General features: G+C 39.0%; 4 protein-coding genes and 1 pseudogene across 16 annotated transcripts in view; 1 reads left to right on the top strand and 4 right to left on the bottom strand.

Annotated features, from left to right (window-relative positions):
• Window positions 1-7,518, bottom strand: part of LOC139821224 (phosphatase and actin regulator 2) — a 211,398-nt gene extending 203,880 nt beyond the window's left edge. Inside the window, exons 1-2 of the mRNA XM_071792147.1 lie at window positions 6,341-7,518; window positions 3,661-3,735 (exon numbers count right to left, since the gene is read on the bottom strand). Coding sequence (XP_071648248.1) covers window positions 3,661-3,735; window positions 6,341-6,461 — 196 coding nt within the window. The 5' untranslated portion in view covers window positions 6,462-7,518. The remainder of the gene's footprint in view (window positions 1-3,660; window positions 3,736-6,340) is intronic.
• Window positions 7,519-11,300: 3,782 nt separating this feature from the next.
• On the bottom strand, window positions 11,301-12,543 carry Cypl (peptidyl-prolyl cis-trans isomerase-like 1 Cypl). The gene is made up of 5 exons (XM_071791674.1): window positions 12,311-12,543; window positions 12,107-12,240; window positions 11,947-12,036; window positions 11,759-11,866; window positions 11,301-11,635 (listed from the first exon to the last, which is right to left on the bottom strand). The coding sequence occupies exons 1-5, from the start codon at window positions 12,379-12,381 to the stop codon at window positions 11,520-11,522; spliced, it is 519 nt and encodes a 172-aa protein (XP_071647775.1). The 5' UTR covers window positions 12,382-12,543; the 3' UTR covers window positions 11,301-11,519.
• Window positions 12,544-12,649: 106 nt separating this feature from the next.
• On the top strand, window positions 12,650-16,316 carry Alpha-man-ib (alpha-Mannosidase class I b). The gene is made up of 11 exons (XM_071791663.1): window positions 12,650-12,959; window positions 13,053-13,223; window positions 13,305-13,458; window positions 13,539-13,724; window positions 13,802-13,950; window positions 14,044-14,232; window positions 14,297-14,484; window positions 14,565-14,691; window positions 14,769-14,933; window positions 15,039-15,188; window positions 15,253-16,316. Exons 1-11 carry the CDS (start codon window positions 12,861-12,863, stop codon window positions 15,469-15,471), a joined length of 1,797 nt encoding a protein of 598 aa, XP_071647764.1. The 5' UTR covers window positions 12,650-12,860; the 3' UTR covers window positions 15,472-16,316.
• Window positions 16,317-17,255: 939 nt separating this feature from the next.
• On the bottom strand, window positions 17,256-26,316 carry LOC139821004 (uncharacterized). 13 transcript variants are annotated; one of them, XM_071791676.1, is made up of 3 exons: window positions 26,203-26,316; window positions 25,724-25,980; window positions 17,256-17,867 (listed from the first exon to the last, which is right to left on the bottom strand). In XM_071791676.1, the coding sequence occupies exons 2-3, from the start codon at window positions 25,825-25,827 to the stop codon at window positions 17,519-17,521; spliced, it is 453 nt and encodes a 150-aa protein (XP_071647777.1). In that variant the 5' UTR covers window positions 25,828-25,980; window positions 26,203-26,316; the 3' UTR covers window positions 17,256-17,518. The 13 variants fall into 13 exon arrangements, with proteins under 13 accessions (XP_071647777.1, XP_071647783.1, XP_071647787.1 ...); XM_071791682.1 differs by lacking the exons at window positions 25,724-25,980; window positions 26,203-26,316 and adding exons at window positions 18,201-18,473; window positions 20,532-20,581; XM_071791686.1 differs by lacking the exons at window positions 25,724-25,980; window positions 26,203-26,316 and adding exons at window positions 18,201-18,438; window positions 20,532-20,558.
• On the bottom strand, window positions 22,883-25,689 carry LOC139820238 (uncharacterized; annotated as a pseudogene).
• Window positions 26,317-27,363: the final 1,047 nt, after the last annotated feature.

Raw genomic sequence — 27,363 nt, 5'->3', positions numbered from 1 at the left:
TAAATAAAAACCAACTCTGTCTACACAACGCGGTCGACGGTCGACCGTTTCTGTATGTGTAAAATTAACACGACGCTATTTATACGTCAAAGCGCGCCAGGTTGATCGATAGTTCGCGGACTGGAAGGGTCCAACGAGAAATTGAACCGCGCCTTTGTTGGCGGAGAGAAGCCAACCTCCTTCAGACAAATCGAAAATCCGATGTTAATTAGCGATCTCCAATTGTTCCCTACGTTTAATTTCAATTCGCGGCTTTGTCCTGTTCTTTCTCGATAACATTGACTATTCCAATTTATCGGCCGCAATACCAATTGCTTTCTATCTATTTTTCAGCGATCTTGTCTGCACCAAATTCGCGGTTATGGTACACTGAATTTTGTTTACTAGTCGTTATTTTTAATTGTTAAGTTTTAAAAAACCATTAGATAAATTGACGGATAGCACGCACGGATCACATATGAGATAAGTTATCAAAAAAATCATTATCTGGCATAGCAATATGTTACAAACGTAAAATATAGTTTATAGAAAGTGTCCAAAAGCATCTTAATAAGCGCACATCGACAATGCGATCATTTTCTATATAAACCTCGATTTCACAACAATTTTAATGAACCTTTTTACGTCCGCGATAATTCTGGGATCAAAACACAATTATAATTTCATCAATTCTTTCTAAAGTTTATAAATAACGTATACGAATGTAAAGTCTGCTCCAGATACTTCGTTCATTGAAATTCATAACGCTCGATCCTATACCGTGCGCGGCGACATAAGTGAAAAGAATTTTCATGTCATTTCTCGCGGATTATCGACGCTTCGATTTTCGGAATTCGCGATTTTATACATCGATCACAGATTCTTGGCGGTTTGGGTAAGATGCGATCGTATATTTACCAACCACTTCCATATCCTTAGGTGGTGGCCGAGCGCGATTGTTCTCGATCTATCATCGTTACCATCGCGCTCTCCGTCACATGCAGCATCCGCGAGAATCCTGTTCCGTCGTTTCCTTCAATCGACCTTATCGATCACGAACGTTTCCTTCCTTCGCGAAAACACCACTATTAAATATGCACCAAACTAATCTCCCTAAATCCACCCACGTCGAGCGATCGCTCGCATGATCGTGACTGACGTTCTATCGTCGCACGACGCTCACAGGAACCGGAAACACGACGACCGATCGCGAGAACAATCGCGAATCCAATAAAGCAAACGTCGGGAACGTCGAGCGTCGGGATGAGGAAACGTGCGTCCTACGTGCGACGGAGCGGGAAGGACTTTCGTCCAGGACGGGTTCGATGCGCGCACTGGGGATGAGAGAGAACCTAGGGAGCAACCCGGCGGAAGAGAGAGGGAGGCTTCGATGTTGGGCGAGAGCGAGAGAGAAAGTCGGAGAGAGATAGCGCATCGACCCACCAAGTGGAGAAAAGAAGAGCGAGGGCGGCCAAACGGCGCAAGCTTAAGCTCGGCTACCGGGCTTCGAAATACGCATATATCGCCTGCCCGCCCGCGCGCTCATGTACATACACTGTGTACGCAATCGTTAACTGTTCATATCCTAAGTTTATATCCTACGTTGCGTATATCCTAAGTAACGTATTAAAAGTATTGAAACTGCTTTTATCGAGAACAAAAATCCGGTCTATCGTGTAATTGTGCTTCGAATTCGCGCACTTTGCGCTCCGATACGAGCTGGACTTAAATCTTTGATATTCCGATCAAATTTTGTAATTCTAACAAAGATAAGGATTCTCGATAAAAGAAATCGTGCCGTATCGGAAATGCGGAAGATATTCTCGATAATACCATAACTCCAATTTCAATTGCCTTCGATCTTTTTATATCAATCGCAATACGTTTTTCTAACGGTACCTCTGCCATATATCTCGAAGAAACAGATAAACCGTTTTCTAACTCTGCCTCAAATACGTTAGTTTGCAGCCGAATAATGCGGATATCGCAAACAATAGATATAAGCAGACTAACACGGATTATTCCAAGATTAAGACATTCATATTACATTCGCGGCCATAGCGCAAGACTTGGAGTGTCCGGGGGGATTCAATCGACTATGCAGATTCATCTCACTGCAGTCACGACAGTGTCCTCTCATATGGAATATCGCACAATCCTCTTATCGGCGTCGCGCTCGATACTTCCTGCTCACTCGTGCAGGATCGCGTGCGACACGCGAATCTACTCTAGCGCGAATCCGATGCGTCGATTACGGTTTAGCGGTTTAGCCGAAACGTGCCGTCTTTTACACGCTAAGTACGCTGCGCGCGGACTTTTCGGATGCCTGCAGGAGACGAATCAGGGTCAAGGTTGTCCTTTCAGAACGGTAGAAGTAATCGGTGGGCGGTGACGTAATTTACGACCGTTTCGACGCCCCCGCATTTCACCCTCGACATTACTTATCGACTGCCGTAGCCCCGAAGTTACTAAAATCAGAATCGTACCGTTCACCCACCCACTTTGAAACCCGAGAGATGGAAAACGCGGAAGGATCTTGAATTTATGATGGGATCTTATACGCATACGAAGAGGAGCAAAAAAGAAAGTCAGCGACAGCTGGATTTCGTCAGAATAATAATGACGAACGTGGGTGAATACGGCGCGCGCGTATTGGTGATGTACCTTTTCAATAGATTTTTCCTACATAGTTATTGCGCCAAAAGCTAAATTCTCTGAATATTCTCACGCCCTTTCAACGCAGTCGAATTCAGCAAAATAGGTATTTCGTTATTAATAACAAGCTGTTCTATATATTCTGAATTTCGAATTTTCTGACAAAGTCGAGGATATTTGAAGAAATCTTCGATAAAATCTTTGATTTCACGCACCTTGCTGAACAATTCAATTGTTAAAATACTATAATATTTGAATGTACATATCTCAAATATTCTTTTCATGGCATGAACATTGGTGCGTTATGTAAAAAGTGGAAAATAAAAATTCTCATTAGAGATTTTGTCAAAGATTCTTCTAGTAAGCGCAAAGTTAAAAATCTAGATTAAAAATGTTTAAAATAACTCGCTTTTAAATATTCCTCTCACAAGCTCGTGAATAGTTTGTTAGTAAAGATTGAAACTAGGTTTTTAAAATTAGATCCGGAATTTAATTGCGCATTTCTGACCGATTTTGTTATAGACTTCGTGTTTTTTTTTTTTTTTTTTTTTTAGAATCGCTTAAAAACGCGTGCGGTTTTCTTTAAACCAAATGTGATTTTTTAAAACGCATATAAAACGCATGCCGCTTTTTTAAAGCACGTGCGTTTTCTTTAAAACCATATGACATTTCTTTAAAACCGAGTGCAATTTTTAAGCTACAAACAAAAACCACACAAAGTCGACAAATTCGGCCCAAATGCACAACTGAATCCCAGCTCTGGTTTAAATGTACATTTAAAGAGCGTTCTACAAATATACTTCTTATTGATTCGTTCAATAAGTGAATGATAGACACAAAATTAAAGATTTAATTAGGAATGTGTTTCTGATGGTGATTTCACAAATATTTTTGTATTTTTGTACCGATATTTTGATCTCGAACCGTCTGGTTCAGTAAAAAAACGCGAAATTACAGTTGATAGAAAATATTTTCATTATTAAAAAGGAAATGATAATGTTATGTTAATATAAAATCGTCACTCACCGATATCGCCGTTAATTTGCTTGGTTTGCTCCTTGTCTGCAGCCTCACTCACAACAGTCTTTGTATTCTCCTCCACTAAAAACATATACGATTTCTGCATTAATTACCGTGTAATCTAAAGCTAAAGAAAAAGATCTTACAAGGCGCTAAGTATCAAAATTAACATTTCGTGAGCAAATTTAATGACATAAAAATCTATGTATTTTATTAAATGACTATATATTAAATGATCGAAAATAAGCATGGAAAAATTGTATATTTTTATAATTAAAAAAGTGTCATTTTTTTACATTTTTACTTTCGCTAACATATCTAAATTAATATACCTAATAGTTATCAGGTATAGAAATTTATATATGTAAATTTTGCTTGTGATTCTCATTAATATAATTAAGATTATATAAATACGTAACACATATTTCAAATATAATGCAAAAATTATGCAGGTTTGTTATTATTCAAATTTATAGACTGTTACTAATCAGTGCAGTTTCTCTGGAGAATTAACTTCATATAGTGTCCTCTATGGAGAGTGGTATGTATCACAAAAGCAAAAGATTATTAATAACTTTACAATGATGTACAACTTTTTAATTATTTATATCTGCAATTATCCCATTTTTTTTTAGTCAAAACATTTTTTATAAACAAGAATTGCTTTATAAAACGTATTTAATGCAACGCGTGTTACCATAATATCAGCAGGCAACTGCAATCGCGATAATACCAACCGCCACGTATGCATAACTTTATATATGTTTCACAGAGTGACAATAATTAAAATTTTATTATACACAGTATATTTACATATGTCAAGTTAAAACAATCTGAATAAATCGTCTTTTTAAATTGTACCTAATGACAATAATTGCTTGAAATTTACATATGGGAGCAAATTTTTATTTTTATTTCTAATGAAAAATTTGATTTGCAATAATTTTAACAGTAAAAATTTATAAAACATTATCAAAATTTGCAATAAGGATATGTGTACGGATCGTATAAAAATCATAATTTGCAGTACTTGAAAAAATCGCGAAAATATCAGTGCCAAAATAAAGGAAAGTGACACTGCAACGAACAGGGCAATAAAACGCCGAAAGAAACTCGTTGCATTTTATTTTTTATAACACATATATACATATATATATATATATATATATATATGTGTCTCTCTTTCCTTTGCTACCTGATTCGCTTGCGACAGGCCAGAACGCTTAGAATATTTCGCGAGCTACGTAAGAAATATTTTTCTTAGTGAAGAATCTTAGTGAAAAAAGAAGGATAATATAGAATTCAATAATCTCGAATAGAATACAAAATATTTAAAAAGTGCGTAAATTATTTCAAATCAATAGAACACGAAAAAGTGCAACCTGATTTATCTCGGTTAGAAATATTAATCGTCGATCAAGATAAAACATTAAGCATTAGAGAAAAATAAAAATAAAAGACGATTTATATACAGACGTAGCATAAACTTTCTGAGAAAAGGTGCATCAGGTAATATCTTTCAAGATATATATACATCTGAAATATTTATCTATTACGATCAATCGTTGCGTGCACTGATAAAGTCATAAGCTGACTCAGATGGACTCTTCAATCTACTGGCTATTCAATATATTTACTAATAAAATTTATCTATCGGAGAGATATCGCTGGACAACTAACTCATAGCTTTTCCAAAACCGAAAATGTATTAAAACGTACGACTAAATGTTGCTGAATAATCATATATGTTGCAAGTAAACATTCTGTAGTAATTATCGACTGTATCTCGTTTAACACGTGTTAAATAAAAACTGGATAAAATTGCAAGTCGAAAGTTCAGTCGAAAGTTGTTTATACCTTCTAAACGCGCCGTTCATTTGCACTTATTTGAGAGCAATCTGTGCCAACATCCGCTTTTCCTAAGAAATTATTTTACAGAATTGAAAAAATTTAATTAAGATTAATATTTCTAAATGCGTAAAATATAGTGGATTAAATCAGCTGTTTTAATAATGCCTATGTCGCTAAGTACTCTTCATAACACGACTCATCAATTTTTATCGTTCTTGAGCGTGCGGCGTGAACTATGTAAAATATTACAGGAAAAATTTGAGATATTGCCGCATGGAATATTATTTCTGCTTCCGCATGTATTTTAAATTAAATTTAGTGTCAGTATTTAATAAATCCAAACTTATTATGATTTATAATTAACGATTGAAGATTACAATTACAATTACAAAAATATAACTTCTTTCTTTTTAAGAAATAATAATAAAAAATCATATTGAGAATCAAAATTAGTCCTACATCCTCCTCTTTACATAATGATATATTGCCTGTTTGCATAACTATTTACATAAGTGACATATCGAACTGCTCAGGGGGGCCTTTGATTAACAAAGTAAAACTACATTGTCGTAGCTCTGTCTAAATGTCAAATCTGACTCCATGAAAATATTTTAGCATATTTTAGCATTCTTAACTTCGACCGAAGCTTTCGAGACACGAGAAAACGCGCTCCCGGGGAGTCGCGGCATCTCGCTACACACCTGTCCGGCATGCAAGAGCGCTCCTTCGTGCCACTTGTTGCATGGCCACGCTCGACGCAATCGTATTTAAATAAAACGGCTCGGCGAAAACTGGAGCGCGCGCGGGGCGCCGTTTTGAGAGTGGTCCTACGTACCAGGACGGCCGGACGGGTCCTCGTCCCTCGGGGCCCCCGATTCCGAGATGGTCGGCTGTTGCCCGGACGCGGCACCGGTCACCGTGTCTGCCACTACCGCGGAGTCGCGCGTTTCGGCCATTTTCAGGTTAACTCCCGCACGCCGTTGTCAATTCCGCACGGTACGGGACACGAGGCACGGCACGGCGCGGCGCAACGCGACGCGGCGGCCACTTTACCTCGTCGGCTCGCCGTGCATTCGAACTCGGGCCTCTTTTTCGAAACTTCCACGCACGGCCAGGCGCCAGGCCCGCGATACTGGTGACGCGCCGACGTCACACGAGATGGCGGCAGCGTCCGGCTACTCCGGCTACTCCGGCAGCCGGCTCCGCGACCGTTCGACATCTTGCGGATATATTCGAACGGCGCGGCGCGGGCGATACCCTGCCGGCCCCGCGTTCCCGCGTATCGATTACGATCGAATATGACGAGCCGCGACGACGAATTCGACTCCGACGGCCTCGACGCGCCGATGTACCGACATATCGCGCGATCACAGATTAGTTGCGCACGAAATTATTCTGGCACGGGTAGCGTAATGTAAGCTGTCGAATTTCCGAGCGCCCGCGTCGGCAAAACGAAGCGGACGCGCTTCCGCCATTTTTACGCCGTTGCCGTTTGGCGTTTGGCGTTCCCGACGCGATGCGATAGACGCCGGTTACGAGTATCGAAATGCGTATCGAGTCGCGTTCCCGCGAGCTGCTTTATACATCAAAATGATCGCCGTCACTCAATTCGGCACTCCCGATACTTATTTGCACGCAAAATTCACCTTGACCGGTAGAAAGATACGACGAAGGCGGAGCGTCGAGAGACACGTACGCGACCCGACAAGTTTCGTTTCGACCGCGCGAACTGCCACGAAGTTGGCGCGGATGCCGCGGATTGATGACGCGATGCCGTTCTTTCTAGAAGCATTTGAAAATTTCGAGCATGCATTATCGCACGATAATGAATCAAATATACGTATGGATTGTTATTTACAGTCGAGCTATGAAAAAAAAATCGTTAAGTCTGCGAACAGACCGAACAATAGCAGATTTTAGTAATTTGAGGATATTATATGCAACTTTACTTGGGAGTCTTTACGATACTCCAAACTGCGCGCGATACATCAGGCCATTTTACGTCATATTACGTCACATCATGCTATATTTCGTGATCACGTCATATCGCGAAAATAGTACAACATATTTTATGACGTCTCGTAAAACGACAGTTTTGCCAAGTAAACTCCATGCGATCGTAATGTTACTCGTACGATTACTCTTCGACAAATTAATCGATGTCGATGAGTTAATGGAATGCTATTTATGCAATGACGTGCGACAATATACATCGCAAAAAATATGTTCAAAAGGCACGTTAAAACGCAAAAAATGTGCAATAATACGAGAAACAAGTGATAACGCGTAATGCAACAATGCGAGAAATATGCGATAGCCGCGATTGTCGTTTATATTCGTTTCGTCGATTAGGGCCCGGACACACTTTTTCGTAACAGTAACAGTAAAGTTTCGACCAATCGCGCGTTGCTCGATTCAGGAACGTACGGCCGTACGTACCCGATTCAAGCAACGCGATTGGTCGAAACTTTACTGTTACTGTTACAAAAAAGTGTGTGTCCGGGCCCTTATGCTAGGTCTACAATGCGAGTCGTAAAGTCGTGAGTCATAAGAATTGACCAATCACAATCGATTATTCTTCTCAAATTCGATTGTGATTGGTCCATTTCCTACGACTCACGACCCACGACTCGCATTGTAGACCCCGCATTGCCGGTATGTACAATTAGTCATATGTCGCAGTCGCATGTCGAATTTCTTTTTCGAAAAAGAAATTCTCTTATTGAACCATCGGCTGCGTTCCGACATCTGACTACGACTGATTGTAGAACCGGACTTAACAGAACTCGCATGTTCGTGAATTTATGATTAATTATTGCGACTTTAAGCTTTTAATAGATATAGAAGCAATTATAGCAATTGCTGAGTGAAATAAAGAATGGCGCGAGAAAATAACGGAGGACTGTCGTGTTGAGCCTAGACGCGATGTATCATGTCAATGATACGAACGTATGACAATTTCGTCAAATGAGAGTGAACAAAAACATATAATAAAACCTGTCGAAATGTAATAAGGCAGAAATTAAACAAGCTCGCAACGCTATTTGATTTAAAAACCAAATATAATCAAAGTATCAAAGGTTTCGATACAGTAAATCAATTGTTTCTCGTATTATTGCATATTTCCTACGTTATAGCACGCTTTTCGGATATATCGTATATCGTGCTGGCACAGAGCTTGCAAACGTGACATGCGACATATTTTGGCAGCAAAGACCAAACAGTCTTCAACGCAGATTGTCTTTTCGGTTTTCGTCATCAATATGCCATCGCATGTTGTGTTTGTATAAGTAACGTACAAAAGCTTAATATGGTGTATTATTGATGATAATCTGGGGCCCGATTCTCTAACGACAAACGTATGCGTAAACTCTGCTCTAACAGAAAAGCTGCAAGCTTATTGGCTAAAAACTGTGCGATAGCCAATCAATTTGCAGCCTTTCTGTTAGAGCAGAGTATACGCATACGTTTCTCGTTAGAGAATCGGGCCCCTGCTGCGATTCCTGCTCGAGCAGAATGCCAATCTGCAATTGCTACGAGACAGTACTCTTCTATATCTATATTATCAAGATTATTTCAACATCTCAGACACGTACGCATATCCTACTCAAATATCAGTCACATGCAAAATCATCTTTCATAATTCACATTTGAGAAGTGATTTCGTATTACTTTCTACTATTTCGACTCGCCAAAATGTGGATCTCGCGCATGATTTATCGTCAGGAATTCTGAATTTAATGTCGTATCATACGTAAATAGTTTAGAAAGGGAATATCTCACGAAGATGCTCATCGAGAGCGACCATGTAAAATATCGTGCAAATTAATTATATTACGGCAATTCAGAGTCATTCCATTGTGTTCTATATCATTTACTCGCCAAAGTATCGTACGCGAATTATCAAGATTATCGAATGCAGTTTCTTGCATCAAATATTGCGTTAATTGCCCACGATAATTAACCATATCGTACTCTATCATTTTCTGCATTTCAAGTCGCGATCAGTTATATCATTCAGATCGCAAAAGAAACTTTCTCCCGAAGCGTACTGGAAATACCCTAGAAATGCCTAATTCTTTCAAGAATTTTCTCTTAACATGAAAATCCGGATGCAACAGTCAATTTCGTCATCGACTGTCTTAATATTTCGGATTTCAATCATATTCGTCTAAATATCATCGCACGAGAAGCCATTTTGTGTACATTTTGCATTTTATTGGAAGGTAGGCTCGCTACGTAGATCGCTAGATAGACTCGTCACATAATCGGGCGATATTTTGAAAGTCGCCACCTGATTGGCTCGCCGCATCGTCATCCGAGAATCGCAAGCATTTCAAATCCGTGCAGTCAACGGAACGCGCCGCGAGTCGCGAGTGGTTCAGTGGCCAGTGGTCGCGAGACGCGAGACGCGGCACTTCGGGTTCGGAAAGTCGTACCGTATTTTTGGCAATTTCGACTCGCCGAGGGCGAGGATCGTGCGCGAGCTATCGTCGGGAGTGCCGAGGGTAACGTCGCGCGTTCGCGAGCTCGTTCGTAGCGCCGGAGTAACCGCCGAGAGCAACGCGTATCGCGAAGTCGGGAGCTCAGGCTCAGGAGCAGCCCGGCCGAGGTAAGAAGTAACGCGATGTCGCGAATCCACCGAGTTACGACAGTTCGGAGTCGAATTCGTCGCGTTTTACGCTCTTAACGGGCCGAAAATGAGCATCGCGAGCTAATTGTCATCGGGAACGTCGTACAAAGCGTCATTCATTCGTTATCAGCTAGAGGATTGCAATCGCGACCATTAGTCGCCATTAATCGCCTTTAACCGCCATTAACTCCTTACAGCAGCTCCCGTCTCCCGTCTGCAATTGCATTTTCAATCTCGCAATCAGTTACGGAGCAGGAACAGGTTCCTAATTAGGCCACCTTCGTACTTGTGGCGCTTTCAAACAGCCGCGAATAGATTTCGCGCGCGCGACCGGGCCGGGAGTGCCGGGACTGCCGGGAGTGAAGTGCGGGTGTCGTGCGTCGTGCGTATTAAATATCGCGATTATCCCGATCCGTACCGCCGTAAGTACGTCCCGTCGTAACCGCGATCGGGCGACCGTAACTCCGATTCGATTCGCTCCGTATTTCCCTGAGAGTGGACTTCGCGCGCGAGTCATTGTAAAGTGCGGAGAGTAAAATGTGCGCATGCCGCGTACAGGATGAAACGTAAGGTATATGCGTATGTGAATATGCGTAATTCAGCGTAATGTGGTGTATAATATGATGTATAATACAGTGCATTTGTTATAGATTGTCAAGTGTTGTGCAACGACCGCGGATATTTCACTAGATCCTTCCCCTCGAGCTCGACGTCTCGACAAGGGAGCCCGGAGCAAGTGATGGAAGTAAACGATTGTAGCGACGTTGGACGCATCGATCGAAGCAGTAAGCAGTAGGACATCGATGCAGCCGATGTAGGGTCATCGCCGTAATGGTAAGTGCTGTTTATTATATTATCGACGTATTATCGACGAAGCCGTTGTTAGCGGCTGCAGATGGCGGCATTATAACCTCTTCGCGTCGATTCGTCTCGCAAACTCGGGATGCAACAGATGGCGTCACCATAACTTCTTCGCGTCGGGTATTGATTTTTTCCCAATTTCTATAAAAACTTCAGTCGGATATCGAGCGACCGATTTAAATAATTAAAACCCAAGAAATGATTAAAGATAATCTGTCTGGATCAGCTACAAGTTCAAATAGATCCACGAAATATGGGAAATACGATTGCTATATTAACGTGAAATAATACATATCGAGAGTACTTGATATAAATTACTTTTAAAATATTAATTATTTAAATATACATTATTAATGATAGAACAATTCGGAGATTGCAAGTTGCAATAAATAAGAATCTTTATCAATCGTGACAAATTATATAAAAGAGGAAAATAAAGACTTATATAAAGATATATAGCTTTTGTTTCAAAATGTTAAAAATTATGATTTGTGCCTTATGAGAGATTTCCTTCGGGAAGTCAAGCGTTCTTCACGGATCCTTTGACTATTTTAACGTCGTCCACTGGTCGATCATTCTTATCCGTCTCAACTAGTCCAATTCTTTTCACTATTGTCATGCCAGTATAAACTCTACCTGTTAAATAAAGAGGAAGGATGAAAATATATATTATATGTATTTACATATGTAATTACGTATGTGATAAACAGTCACAACAGTTACATTATAAATAGGTGCAGCTAGTTTGCTGCAACTTACCAAATATAGTATGTTTTCCATCAAGCCACTGAGTAGGTGCAAGCGTTATGAAGAACTGCGATCCGTTTGTATCTGGCCCAGAATTTGCCATTGATAATATTCCAGCACCTGTATAAATTTCAATATCACGTAATTGAAGTGCTTGCATTGAAGCAACGTTTATTATTAATCGTTTATCATAAATTTACCTGTGTGTTTTAAATCGTCATGTATCTCGTCGTCGAAACATTCACCATATATAGACATCCCACCTTTCCCTGTTCCAGTAGGATCTCCACCTAAGAATGAAACCATTAGGAATAAGATATTTTGTAAAACTCTTGCGTTACAAAACTTCTACTGCGTTACCTTGAATCATAAAGTCGCGGATGATCCTGTGAAACTTGGTGCCATTGTAATACCCACGTCGCGTGAGCTCGGCGAAATTTCTGCACGTGATAGGAGCATGTTTCCAGTACAACTCGAAGGTTATTTCACCCATCCTGAGAATTAGAATCGATTAGCGTTGCATAGGGAGTGAGTTTTAAGTTAGGAAACACGCGATGCACTTACGAGGTCTCAAACACAACGAAGGGGGGCTGCCAATGTTTATCCGGCACGCCGGATATATTGGCGAGGCACATTGTGGTCTGTATTTTTAGTCCTTTTGTTATGATCGGTTAAACAGCGAACTATCAGACGCTTATCACGTTTATTCTTCCGTTTATTTCGTAACAACTCTTTATACGAAACCGGCAATCGCTCAAATCTCAAATGTGCGACACACAACACACGACCGACACGTTAGGTTAGAAAATCTACTAGCACACATATACGTGACTGGAGTACACACGTGTACGTGAGACCGTGAACTGGAGAGGTGAGAGGTGAGAGGTGAGAGCACGTGAACGCCATCTGCTTCATGTGCAAAATACACGATAACAAAGCAACAATAATATGAATTTAATGAAAATGTAAAAACGTGTTGAATGTATACTTGGGCGAATCATATAAATGAGGACCTTCGCATGTTGGGCTGATTCATCGCAGTGTCGTACTTTAAGTGTTCTGGCGACACGACTAGTTTCCACACGTGCCGGAACAAGTTAACCTGTCTGAAAATATGTTCTCGCCAAGAGACTCGGGTAATTCAGATTACATTAGTTTAAATATACATGATAGCGGGTCGTTTGCACGGGGCACTTCGCGCAGTTTGTGGAGGGTACGTATATTTTTGACGAAAAATATCGCAAACGTATTCTTTTTTCGAATCTACACGACTGACTTATCTCTCGGCTACTCGTCTCTCTTTCAGCAATGGAACCAGTTGTCCAGGTTCCAAAGAAATATCCTATACTTCGCAATATTCACAGTTTTACTTGTAATATTTTATCTCCTGCCTAGCGAAACCAAAGCTGGTACCTCTGACAATGAGGTAGACTATAGTAATATAGAAGTTGTACGAGAAACTGCCAAGTATGAGAAGGTACGCAACAGCGCTCATCTCAAAGAGCTTGTCTCTTGAATCTGTGTATACGACAATATCAAGTCCCCTTTTATTTCGCAGGCAGTAGATGAAGTTGTTGTAGATAATGAAGAACAGGGTGCTGGACCTGGTGAAGTAATTGAAGAGCCCGAGTTTCAACCAGAAATTAATCAAGTTGACGATGATCAAATTGGTGAACCGCCACAGCCAAAGCCAAACATCCTGAAATTTAGTGGTAGATTATAACTCGTGAAATGATAGATAATTAGATTAGATTGCAACAATAAGCATAAGTTTAACACTTGGGACTTTTAGGTCCGCAAAATAATAGACAAGAAGCTGTTGTAGCCGCATTTAAGCATTCCTGGAATGGGTATAAGAAATATGCATGGGGTCACGATAATGTTAAGCCGATATCAAAGAGATATCACGAATGGTTTGGCTTAGGCCTTACTATAGTTGATTCATTGGATACTATATATATAATGGGATTATATGATGGTGTGTATAAGAGTTAAACTTTAAAATATCTGATATTCATTAGCAAAAAGAAAGGATCTTCTTACGTAATGTTTCAGAATATGCAAGAGCAAGGAAATGGGTGGAAGAGAATTTAGTGTTTACAATGAATAGAGATGTTAATTTATTTGAAGTTACAATTAGGGTATTAGGTGGTTTACTAGCAGCATATCATCTCTCGGGTGATATACTCTTTTTAAATAAGGCTGTAAGTATTAGGTCAGACACAATTTCAGTTTTGGTCAGTCCCGAAAAGTTCAAACGTAAATATTAATTTACCAATTTATCCACGACATCCAAGATGGATTTAGGTGATCGCATGATGCCAGCATTTTCTACCAGATCTGGTGTTCCATATTCCGACGTGAATCTCGGCACTAGAAGTGCGCACAGTCCCAAATGGGGTCCCGACAGTAGCACGAGTGAAATTACTTCCATTCAATTAGAGTTTCGTGATCTTAGTCGTAGTACAGGGCAACTTAAATTTGAGGTAATTTTAGAATCGGAACTTTTCAGGCAATTTATAGCGGATATCTAATATGTGATCTTTTCAGACTGCAGCGGCAAGAGTTTCCGACCATGTACATAAGTTAGAAAAGCATGATGGTTTAGTCCCGATTTTTATTAATGCTAATACCGGGCAGTTTCGGGAGTACGCTACGATTACGTTAGGTGCTCGCGGTGATAGTTACTACGAATACTTATTGAAACAGTGGTTACAAACTGGAAAAACTATAGACTAGTTAGTATATTTTTGAAGTTATAATCTGAAACTATAATCGTATGGAATAAGTCTTTAAAGAGGTCTTGTATCATTTTTAGCCTACGCGACGATTACTTGTTAGGCATTGCCGGAACGCAAAAGCATCTCGTTAAACATACTGCGGTCAATAAATATCTATTCATCGCCGAATTGGTCGGCGCGAATAAAGAAATTAAACCGAAAATGGTAAATAGCTTAAATACGAAAGTAGTTTAAAACCAGTATATTGCCCAAGTTTGGAAATGTGCAAATTTGTATTGTAGGATCATCTCACATGCTACTTAGGAGGTACTTTAGCGTTAGGTGTGCATCATGGATTGCCGCCGGAGCATAATGCTCTTGCGGAAGAACTTGTTAGGACTTGTTATCAAACGTATGCAATCCAGCCAACGTTCCTCGCACCTGAAATCACTTATTTTAATATACAAGTAAGTTCGAAAAATTAATCTCAACTCGGATAGAACGAAAGATCGATTCTATGATCGACAGTGACAGCGTCAAAAATTCATAATTACCGTTTTATGGTTCTGTAGAAAATGGAGGGTGAAAATCAAATGGATATGTATGTAAAAACGAACGATGCTCATAACTTATTGAGGCCCGAGTTGATTGAGAGTCTATTTTACATGTGGTATTTTACGGGGAATAAAACGTATCAAGATTGGGGTTGGCAGATATTTCAGGTGAGTGTTATTCTTCTCCCGGAATTTCATTGTGCAACGTGACTAACGTAACGCGTCTCGGCAGGCTTTCGAGAATTATACCAAAGTCGAAGCTGGCTACACGAGTATCGGTAACGTCCGGAGCATTCAACACACTCGCCAGCAAGATATGACGGAAAGTTTCTGGTTCGCCGAAACTTTGAAATATTTGTATTTGTTATTTGATGATACTAGACAATTGATAGATTTGGATAGGTGGGTATTCAATTCGGAGGGTCACCCGTTACCTATATACGAATCGTAACGCAGTAGAAGCAAAATCGTGTATACAGCGAGTTCTGAATTTTTCGCACTTATTTCATAAAATTATTTTTTAAATGCCCAATTATCCTAATTATCGTAATCTTTCTCTAATGAAACTTCCCGAGCTCTCGCATTTTCTCCATTAATTGTGGGATTCTTTCCTAAAAGAAGTCATTAATTTATGAAGTCAAACAATAGTCAATTTCTGCTGTTCTGAAATCATGGAAACCGAATATTCTCTCTAAAATTTCTCTTTAGTGTTTATTCTAGTGATATATGGAAATGTTTCATTCGTTTCCACTTTATAAATTGCCATGCAATCAAACATGTGACAATTATGAGTAATAAAGGAGAGTGGAAGAAGAAGTTAGTTTAGTTTAGAAGAAAACAATTGAATAGAGGGGAAGAAATGGAAATTGATTCTAAAGATTATAAGTAACTACAGATTAACTTGCTTTATCATTGGCGAAAAACGATTTCAAATAATAAACAAGTATGCAACACTAGCTGCGCCTACCAAAGTATCCAACCTGCCTAAAATGTCGAATCAATAATAGATGCTGTTAGGATTTTAGATTTTCAATTACCACATTTGAGAATATGTAACTGTTGACTTTTTTCTTATAATAAGACTCTTAGCACCTATTGTACTTACCTGTTTTTCGAAATTTTAATTTTGCAACTTTAGTTGTGTGTAACGTCATTTTTAGAAGATACGTATCCACAATACATTTAAAAAATGAATATTATTTAATATTACCTTCACATTAAATTCATGTGTAATTCATTTGTAATATTACAAAACTAATCTAGTCCTCATCTATGAATAAATTTGAATAAATTACACACCATGTTTGCAGTCTCCGATTATTATCAAAATATAAATATTTATATAATATTTATATTTATATAAATATTTTATATGAAATATTATGGGTGTCTTTGCGATTCCTATGCCATTGAAACGGCGCGGCAATGATTAAATCGCAATTTTAACAGAATTATGGTATTATAGAATAAATATAAAAAAATATTGCGCCCCAAAATATTTAAATCATCTACAAACTGTGTTTTTAATGATTTTATCCGCGTATAATAATATTTTGAGAAATTGTAACATATACATTACGGAATAATAGAAATAGATTAAATACGCAAGATTGTAAAACAGAATTCGATTTAATCATCAACTGCGCTATCTACGCTATCTAAATACTGCTACCTACTACTTCTAGTTGCCCTGACACATTAAAGGAAAACAAAAGACTTCTCGGATTATTTTTCGTTTATACATATAATAATATATCTTCGTTTATATAATAAACATTTTTATATCAATGTCGGAAATTTGATATTATTTATGTTACTTTTGTTTCCAAAAGGAGAATACATCTATGCCTTTTATAAGACTGCAGGTCTGTTTTTTATCTCGTAAATTTACAAAATTACGAATATAAATGTCTAAATGATTGTCGCGGTTAATACTGTCAAAGGCGTGTTATTGACAAACGTTAACGTCAGTTTGTTAGGAAGACATGTAATGGTATAAAAAAATTGCTCTACAACATATTACCAGGGAATGCTTATGGACTAATAATAATTGACTTTTGCAATGTCTCTCAACGCGATTTTTACCACGTAATGGCAGTGAATATTTGCATAGATCGCAAGTACTTTTTCTACTGAGAAGTAATCTTTAAAAATATAAATTAATTAGTTACCCATGTGCTTCTTATCAAGCGCCTTTAATCATACAGTCAATGCTCGATTAAATATGCGACAGTATAAAAAATTATGTGTATATATAATTACGAGCATCACATTCATTCGTACACATTTACTAAATTTTCTACGCGCGCCATAGAATTGTTCTATTATACTTCTCGTGTATCACAAAATATCCTAACGGCGCGCAATACTTATTGTAATGTCAGATCCTAAATTTTGCGTCGAAGAGAGGCGCCTCGAGACCTAAAATTGATCAGAGTGGTGTAGTCGCGAGACGCTACTTCTCCGGCTTATTATCTAACTAAGGACGTTGAACGATCTCAAACTATCGTGCAATCGCAGCACTGTTGTGAATAGTAAATACAATTGATCAAACAGTCGTCGTTTGGCTCGTTAGGTGATTGCTTCGTCTTCTTCTCGATACCGTTCTTCTCGATTTTCAATTCCAATTCCGGTTTAGGTAATGTCGTCTTTACGATCGGCACCGCTTCCTCTATCGCATCGGCATCGGTGTTCAAGGTCGGTGAAACCACAGGTTTCGTTGGTTGTGACGTTACAGGAGTCATATTAATCTTCGCCAATCTTGCATCGTCCAGCACGTCGAAACCTGTTGTGGCTATCGATGTCTGTGCCAGAGATGACGGGTCCTCGCTAGAGGACATTATCACGCTGAAACAAACACGGGATACATTTTCAATGTAGTCTAATTCACGTTGCTAAGAGCTGGAAAGAAATATTCTTGAAGTTGAAAAAATTAATTCAAGACTAACTAACTTTCTTAAGTTCTGGAAAAACGAGTTAAACCACTGTCGAAGACGCAAATATTTTTTTTCGATTAGGAACATTTAGTATGCTGGATTTTTAGAAAACAATGTTTTATTTGAATAAGCCTATGTAGATTCGCTTAGGCTATTAATGATAGATAAAAAGAACATCTCTTCTGGGTATTACGGAATTCGGGAAGAGAGTACAACTTTCGGGATCCTCGGGAAGAGAACCTACCACCTAGTCTTCTTGCATGGGTGCGTTCGAGTCCTTTCCTCCGCGGTTAAGGTTGAATAAAATGACACTTGCTTCATATTTCGTAAGTCCAACTTTTGTTACGTGAAATGTAATTTTATCGCAGCACTTTGTCTTTATCTTTGAAACACTATACTTCTGTCACACTCCTATGCAGTCAGCGTGATGTAACTTTTATCTAGTTCGTCTAATCTAATCGCCTTTCGCATTCTCACTGGTTCTAAACATATAAAGCAACTGCAGAAGCTCTTCTCCCTGTAGAACATCCCGGGCTGTCAAATATATGCATACGATTCCACGTCTAATAATAAACGCTCGTTGATACGCTACGTTTTTTGTGTAAACATCGTATAAATCTTCCGTCATAAAAGACTTGTTACGATTACGTATGTAATCTATGTCACATCTGGTACATCGCTCGCGTCGATTACATCCCAATTGATCAAGTCCCGAGCACGTGGAGTGCATTAGCGGGCTGAATACCGTCGGAATTCTGTCAGCTAATAGAAGCTAATGAACGTCAACTAGATTTATGTTGCATATCGTATCGTCGATCATAATCTAATTAATAATTGAACGTAACTGATTACTCTTGAAGAACATTTACCTTGAACATTTACCTATTCTCTTTTTCCCGAAAAAGAGAATATTGTAAAATAAAATCCAAAGCTATACACTTTAAAAATATTTTATCCTCTGTGAAATGAAATGAATAGTAAAGATTTCGTTAAAAGCAATGCACGTTTGCGTAATTTTTTTTTATTATTAATTTCGTATAAAAGACGTAAAATATGTCTAGCTTACAACTCGTTTGAATTGCGCTTTTTATAAAAATACAATTAGCTACTTTTAAAAATAAATTACGCAAGAATATTTATAATTTCCTTTAAAATGCAGAATGTACATGTGGCTAAACAGAAAATGGTCTTTTGACTTAGGGAAAGCGACAGAAAATTCCATGTGGCGCCGTAAAACGATAAGTTTTAGCGATACTATATTAGGGGATCCTGTCTGTACCCGCCCGACCAATTGTATTCGTCTAGGTCAAACTTGGAGAGAAAACTGCAGCTGTGCAACGAAACAGCTGAAATATTTCGTGCCAATACATATGAAAGTCAATGCGCAACCTTCGTTTCTTCATGCGCAGATGACAATGGAATTACGATTACGCGCCAGGTTTTATACTAGACTGTGGTGAGGGAGCATACGTAAGAACGCGGTTTTTTGCATAATATTTTTTGAATTGCGATTATATTCATGAAATAATTAAACGATATCACACAAAACAAACAAAACTAACGTTGAAAATTACGTAGCAATAATTTATAAATTATTCAGTATTTTTAAAAATGTTCGAATAAATATCGCGTGATATTTTAATTAATGTCTCATTGTCAGTGCATTAAGATCGCTGATAAAACGTTTTCACGCTGCAGGAATTTCATCTATCGCTATTTTTACATAATCATTTAGAGAAGAATCAAAAGTTCAGTATCAAACAATGATAATATAATCAATAGCGAATAACGTTAATATTTCATAAAATTTTCTAATGCGATTTTTCCTTTATTACGTTCTTCGTTTTATTAATATACGAATTTTACTCTTGGAAAAAATCTGCGAACAAAGTCAAGGTGATAATCAGTAGTGTGTGACGCGCATACAATTACAGCTCCGCTGACAAAAATCGCGTGAATTTAATTAAGAGACTGGTAATTAAGTCTCGACATGGAAATGAATGGAATTTTCGATGAATAAAATACGAAGTAACTAGAATGCTTTTGGAATACATCGTATATATCGAATCGATACATTATACTATGCGTGCAGCACGTTTCATGAAATGCAAACAACCATCACGGTAATCAATTTCGCAACACAATATTACACAAGCGCGTTTTTTATTATTTTTAACAATGGGCTCCAAGTTTGTCAGGCGAACTTTGATTAATCTATGCAAATCATCTACGCAAATTGTCTTATTCTTTTTTCCTGACTTGCAATTTATTCTCTAATAATTAAAATATCAACGATAAAAGTTAATTGACGATAAGTTTATCAATGATAAAAATTAATTAACTTGTAAGATAATGAATTAAATCAATAAAAAATAAATAATGAATTAATGACAGCATGATTCCATACGTGTTCCAAATGTGTGATGTCACAGATGACCATTTTTCTGTTTAGCACACATTTAATATTTTTTAATAATTATTATAACACTTGTCCACATCGAAATGATCGGAACTGAGCATTAAACTGCACGTAATCGAAAATTGAATCAAAACGCTGACTGTACGAAACGCATACCGGTACTGCAAAACGAGTGCTGCAACCGTGCACCGTCAACGGTCGTCGTGAAACTGTCCGACCTGAACCCTGAGCCTGAGAACATTATCCCACCCTTGAGTGAGCTTTACACGTGTTATACGGCAGTGCCGTACCGGACATGGAGGTTCCGCACGTACGATAAAATACCAGAGATGATCGAATCTCAGAAAAAAATTAATAAAAACTCATTCTATGAAATTTAGTTATTAACTTTTGACATTAAAGATCAATTTAAAAATAATGTTGAATGTAACAGAAAATTTGAAATTATTAGAAAAAAAGAAATAGCTGAATACAAACTTGAAAATTATAGTTCTTAGCAATTTATTTCTATACTCATTTGTATCAATTATTCCATTATATTTGGTAAAGTTAAATTCGGTGAAACCACGAAAAAATAGTCATTGGAGAGAAAGTAGGTGACTCCGAAGTAGGTTCCTAACAGGAGTTTTGAAATCATTGAATCCGACCACCAGATCACATTTACGATTCCTCTCGTGGAGTATTTACAAATACCAACCTTTGTACGGTATTGATCGAAGCACGGAATTCGAAGAAAATCGTCACAGTATTCTGTCGGTCTAATAGTCTAATTGATCCTTGTTCAAAGCCATTTATCTTATCACCTACTTGCTAAATTGTTTTAATACTTTGATTATAATAAAAATGGCATTTTGCATCTTTATTTTTTGACAGCAATTTAATATGCGCAATTACAGTCTAAATAAATAATATGAGACATATTTACATATTTTTAATTATCGCAAAATAAATTAGCATAAATTTAAAAAGACTGTTAGGGCCAGAACACACATTTAGTTAATTATTGGTTTAATTATATAAAAATCGAAATTTTGTGACTATAAATAAAAAGTAAAGTCTTTTAAAATCACCAAAAAACGGAGCATTCCTCAGAATAAATTGATTAGACGATACGATTAGGCGGTAGACTTGTAGATTGTACCGGGTTTTTACTCCGCCGGCGCGAGCCCATCGTTCCTGCGAGCTACCGAAAGAATTCAACCATGCTCGACCGGGCGAACACGTGATAGGATTACAGGATGAGTGAAGGGCATCTTAACCTACAACTCATTCACACCGAACATTCTTTTCCCTCTCGACTCGACTTACTCGTAGCTTCCATGCTGCCACAATGGATTTTTAAAGCGCATCGTTCCGCTGACACCGTTGGTGATAATGCGAGCGTTGCTACTACAAAGCTTCACTGCTTCACTGTTGCCGTTGGTACGGTCGCGATCGCCGCGATCGATGACGGATACGATCGAAACTGCACTGCTGCTGAGGCATCATCTCGAACGATCCTGCCGTCGTGCTCGTGCTCGTGCTCGTGCTCGTGCAGAAGACACGTACGCGCGCGCACGTTACGCAGGACAAGGGACTCGAGGAGCAGCCGCGTGAATTGAAATTCGGAGCATCGGTCGTTGTGAAACGCGAACGCACGAAAACGGTCCTCACGTCGATTCGTGACAATGGAAACGCGACGAATGACGTTACATGAATTCTGTCCTTGATCTTCCGCATTGTGGAAGATCGAAGTCACCGAAATAGTATACAAAATAATATAGGTTTAAGAAATAATCTTTTTCTGGAGCTCGACGAAGGAGATCCGTATTGCGAAACGCGAGAACGATCGTTGTATTGTTGTTAAGGTTGTTACATAAAGCTAGACCAAAAGTCGGACTTACGGAAAGAGGTTAGCCTCATGTTTCATCTTTTTCTTCGAGTGCATCCAGTTGCGAATGTGATGTTTCTTGCTATTAGTCTCTTTCTTCGCTTTGCCATGACCGCGCGACTTACCGTGACCGAACATGTTTCGCTTGACGGCTAAGGCACAGCCAAAAATCACAATGCACCGTAGTCGTATCACACTACGCGTCTAACAAACATTCGTCTCTTTAACTTCACGCCTCGTTAACACACGTCGAGATTTTAACCCCGCCATCGCGCATAATCCCGCCGCGATCTTACTTCCGAGAGTCCCGAGGCGAGAACCGATCGAAAAACCACGTGAAAACTGCACGGAAATTCGCGCGATACCGACAACGAGCGGCCACAACTACCGACTAAAAACAGAGACTCAGCTTTGTGTGTCATGATACGAGTAACTGTACAGGCATGCGATGCGAATGTGAATGTGCGTAATGCCGTATGACGTGGACGGTGAAGGATACGGGAGAGGATTAATATTTGCGATGATGTATTGCGTGGATTTAACACGTTGATTATACCGCTTGTATAATTAACTTTGCGATAGCCTAACGAAAGATTGCTAACGTTACGGTAAATAAATTATGACAATTTCGAAGAAATATATCATTGCAGGCGTCTTTAATTGGTTTTTTATTAACGATGTCATATATAGATTATAGAAAAATACAATTGTATTATACACAGTTATTACACTGTATCTTTTAGTATCTCTACTGATAGCATTTGAAACGTTACTGATGAAGTAGTGTGCACACTTAATTGCTCTTATTTACAACACCGTTCGAATGACATCCTTGATCTCAATCTCGTGCGTGACGAGCAAAGATTCGATCAGGTTCTTACGTTTCGCTTGGTCGAAAATGTTTGTCTTGAAACACGTTTTATTATTAATATTAAATGTGGATAGCGATTTTTTTATATCGATAAAACGTTTCGAAAGGAAATTGAATGGGATGTTTTTTCAATATGGCTCACCGATGTCCGAACCACAATGTAGATTATCGGTTTCGACAGAGCATATTTTAACATACAAATTAAGCGAAGGGCATTTTCGTTACTCAGCGAGCACATTTCTGTCTTTAAATAACACGAGGATTGGAATAAATCTCGCGACTTATAAACTTTACTCGCGATAAACTTGACTTTAGAATAACGCATTTTCAAACTAGTATTTGTAAAAATGTCTAACATTCTGATTAGGTACTTGTGCCTTTACAGTTTTACAAAAAGGTTGGCATGTATAATTATAGTCACGGTCAAGGCGAGCTGGTCGCTTTAGATAGAACCGTTGGATAAAATCTGTTTTGCCTCAACAGTTTGCCTCCGCTTCAGTCTTTTGACGTAAACATCTCTTGATGTACACAGCGAATCGCCAAATACTCTGATTGCGTTAAAAATGAGATAAACTACAATTTATGATGAGTATTACGAGTGTCACTGTAAAAAGCAAGCGATAAAAAACGAATTCGAGCGAATCGGATAAAATATGCATGCTAAAAGCAAACTTACTTGAAGAGACTTTTTCTCTCGGCCTCCCAAATGGAATGTCTCTCGCTTTTCATTTTCATTTTTTTCTGCTTACAATAATCATACGACCTTTCATACTTCTCCGAAAACATACGTATCTTTTTAACAATTTAAAGCAAGAAATCACGATGCACTGCGGTTTCGTTTGTAACTATGTTTGCAACAGACAATCCTTTCTTTAAATACCTACACGCTTTAATTGACATATAGCGAGCATTTAACGCTGCCATAATGTAAAATCTCACGCAACTTAATTTAGCTCGGAACTCGCGGAAATTGCGTAGGAATTGCGTGGAAATGATATCGGTGGACGACGAGAATCAATTACGAAGATTCACATATCGTAACATATCAAGTACACTGCAATGTAGGTAGGTATCATTTTCAAATCGTTGCAATTTTACTAGCCAGACCCTCGATTATCCGTTCATTCGGCTCGTTTCGCGCCGGGATTCCTCTGTTTCCTCTCCTCTCGCTGCCGAATATCAAATAAAGTGTTTGCGCTTCGCCGAAAGGTACCTTACGCTCCTTTCTCGGCTCACGTCGCGCCTCCTTTTTGAGACGCGCATGTAAACGTGGTCGATATGAAACCGGTTCTCAAGCAAGCGAGAGATGCGTGCGAGGATAAAAAAATTGGAACTCCTGTGCCACAACGTCTCCCGAAGAATATATCCCATACAAATTATAATAGCCGCTATTTGTTAGCGCACACGTTCGCGTGCAGAAATTCGCCGGCGAATTTTCAGCGTGGCGAATCACCATTGCCGTTTAGCTACGCGATTCTGACAACTGCACTCGTTAGTCTGCATTTTAACGCGCGCTAAACTTATTTCCTTGCGTCATTTTGGCACGTGTGAGAGGATTCATTTGCGCTGCGCAAGCATTAGTTTCTCGGAAAATTCGCGCATTTGGTCGCCGAGTTAGCACGTGTCGAGTTACGCAAAGTGTCAAGAGACACATAGCACTGTCCGGGACACATTTGAAGCTGCCCGCCGAGGACGAGATATCGTATAAAGGAGGGTCAGGATATTTAATGTTAAGGTGTGTACCGGCGGCGTTGCATACCACGTTGCACCACGGCGCCCGCGCCGCCGCGCCGGCCCATGTGCGAATCGTACCACGAATGTCAAACAGACCGTAACAGAAAACTTTTGCATGTGCATTGTGTCCGTTAGACCTTTGGAACCGAGGTAAAGTTTCGCAGACGCTCGCTAAAAAATTATAAATTCTTTTCCGTACGTATGTGTAAAAGAACGATTCGGTCAGTGAAAAATCAACAAAAAAAAATCATATTTTTATCGAATTTTTATTCCAACTTTCGTTTCGATCATTTCCACACAGTTCTCAATTTTTTTTCTTTATTATTTCAATCAGCGAGTATTTCAATTATCTAAAGAGAAACGGAAGACAAACAAGGTTTAATCAGTAATACATTTCAAACCGTCTTTATCTCATTTTCTATAGCCCTATTCTGTAACTCTAACGACAGTATCGTTATAGTCGTTGCGCAGTTTTTTTTCCATATAATATACCTGCGCAACGACATATCATCATAACGATAACGACATTAACGACACTGTCGTTAAGAGTTACAGAATAGGGGTACTGCCACTTTAACGAGACATGTAAAATAAAAGAAAGGATGTCAGTTGTATTTTTTGATGCGTCTTGGTTAATTAGGAGCTTATTTCTTGTCGATACTTGTCGTGTCTTTCGCCGGTCAGTTCATTTACCGCTTTCCTTCGGCGAGTGACAGCGTAGGCTATAATGACGATTCGGCCGATATGTATATGTACTCGGGAAGCTCGTATGTAACCTCGACATAACGAATGCGTAACATCACGCACGTTTGTCTCATACACACGCATCTGTCTATTCGCAGGATCGCACGCAACACGCTCTCACACACTCACCTGAGCTCATGCTCGGACGTGCTCGGGGTTCCCTGCGTGTAAACATCCGCGTAGACGATTATTGTCGTTGGGTCTCCTTCTGCTCCCATCCTCCCGCCTGTCATATCGCCGGAACGAAATGATTACACCGCGCCGGCGTCTTGCACTTTGTGTCGTCACGTGGTCGGGTCGACGCGGTTCCCTCTTGTTTCAAGCTGATCGTCCTACGCGGTCGTCTGGAATTTGTCGCCGCACGGCCCACACGCGAGTGTTCCTCGCTGGACAAAGAAAGAAACCACACGTAACCGCAGACGATACAAACGCTACTTCGTTAATCCGATTGTTGCGACGAGCGATTTCGATCGGAAGAAACGAAATCTCCATTCATCCCATGCATGATCGATAATATCGGGATGCCTTTAACCGCGCGGCGCGATTTACAATTACGTAATAATACTGACAGACGACAAATTACTGTTCGAGCAGAAAAACAAGCTTACGTATGATATGCCCGACTAAGCTCTCGCAGCAGTCCACTCATCGACAATCTGCGAACAACTGACGACTTTCGTCTGTGCCTGCCTGCTGCCTGGCTGCCCGGAAACCCTTCTAAAACTATCTGTACAAATAACACTTTTCTTCTGACTCGACCCTTCGTTCTATGCGCTATGCGTTTCCTATTCTTTGCCGATAGGCTAATAAAATATTTGCCTCGAATCATTAGTGAAACATGTCTCAATTATTCCAACTATTTCACTATTCCAATATAGACACGTATTCAAACTTAGGAAAAGAGATAGAGAATCTAATTAAACTTATAACTTTAATTTGAAATTATGGACACACACACACGAAGATACATTTTATATTTATTTTGCTATACATATATGGCAACGCAAAATCGCAAAAAATTGGTGTCACTGAAATAGATTTTAATCTCTCTCAGCGCAAGATTATATTTATCACTATCTGTAGCACCAAAAAATAAACTGATCGAGATTAAAGTCCAGATCCCCGCGAATGTCACACAACAATCTAACACATACAATTCGTTTTTGTCGCACTTGCGCGCATCATGCGTCACGTTTGAGGCTCGGAGAGGGTCTGTCGCTGCCCCTTCTATAGAATTCTTATGGGGTCCTTTGTTGCTTGCCGCCTGCCGAGAGCCGTCCGGTCATCTGTGAATAGGTCGGAAAGCCTCAATTTCCAAGAGTCACGATATGAAGGAATGGGTATTTATAGCGAATCGTATCCTTTAGAAGGATTCCCAGAAAAGATTAAATATTTTCTACAATTTAGTGAAATATATTCAGCATGTGGGTATATGATAGATGAGATTATCAAGAATTACAAGTTTCTATGTCATATGTTATTTGTGATACGCTGAATGTAAAAATACTAAAACGAATTTTAGTAAAGCGTTTAATCGCATGCTATACATATATTTGCACAGTCATTAATATTAACACGTTGAGCTCGCCAACGTGTTTATCATAAAGCAAAAACAGTTATAACACAGCGATAAAATATACATATATCTATCACTGCATGCAATGTATTGAATACACCGATATAAAAGTTTTGCTTAATTAAACGCGTCTTGGTTTCGAGATAGAAAGGAAAGATATTATTGATATAATAAATAATAAAACGAAGAAGTT

This window comes from Temnothorax longispinosus, chromosome 10 (genome assembly GCF_030848805.1).
Source record: "Temnothorax longispinosus isolate EJ_2023e chromosome 10, Tlon_JGU_v1, whole genome shotgun sequence".
Taxonomy (NCBI): domain Eukaryota; kingdom Metazoa; phylum Arthropoda; class Insecta; order Hymenoptera; family Formicidae; genus Temnothorax; species Temnothorax longispinosus.
Note: the sequence above shows the minus strand (reverse complement) of the source record. Positions and strands in the feature narration are given on the sequence as shown.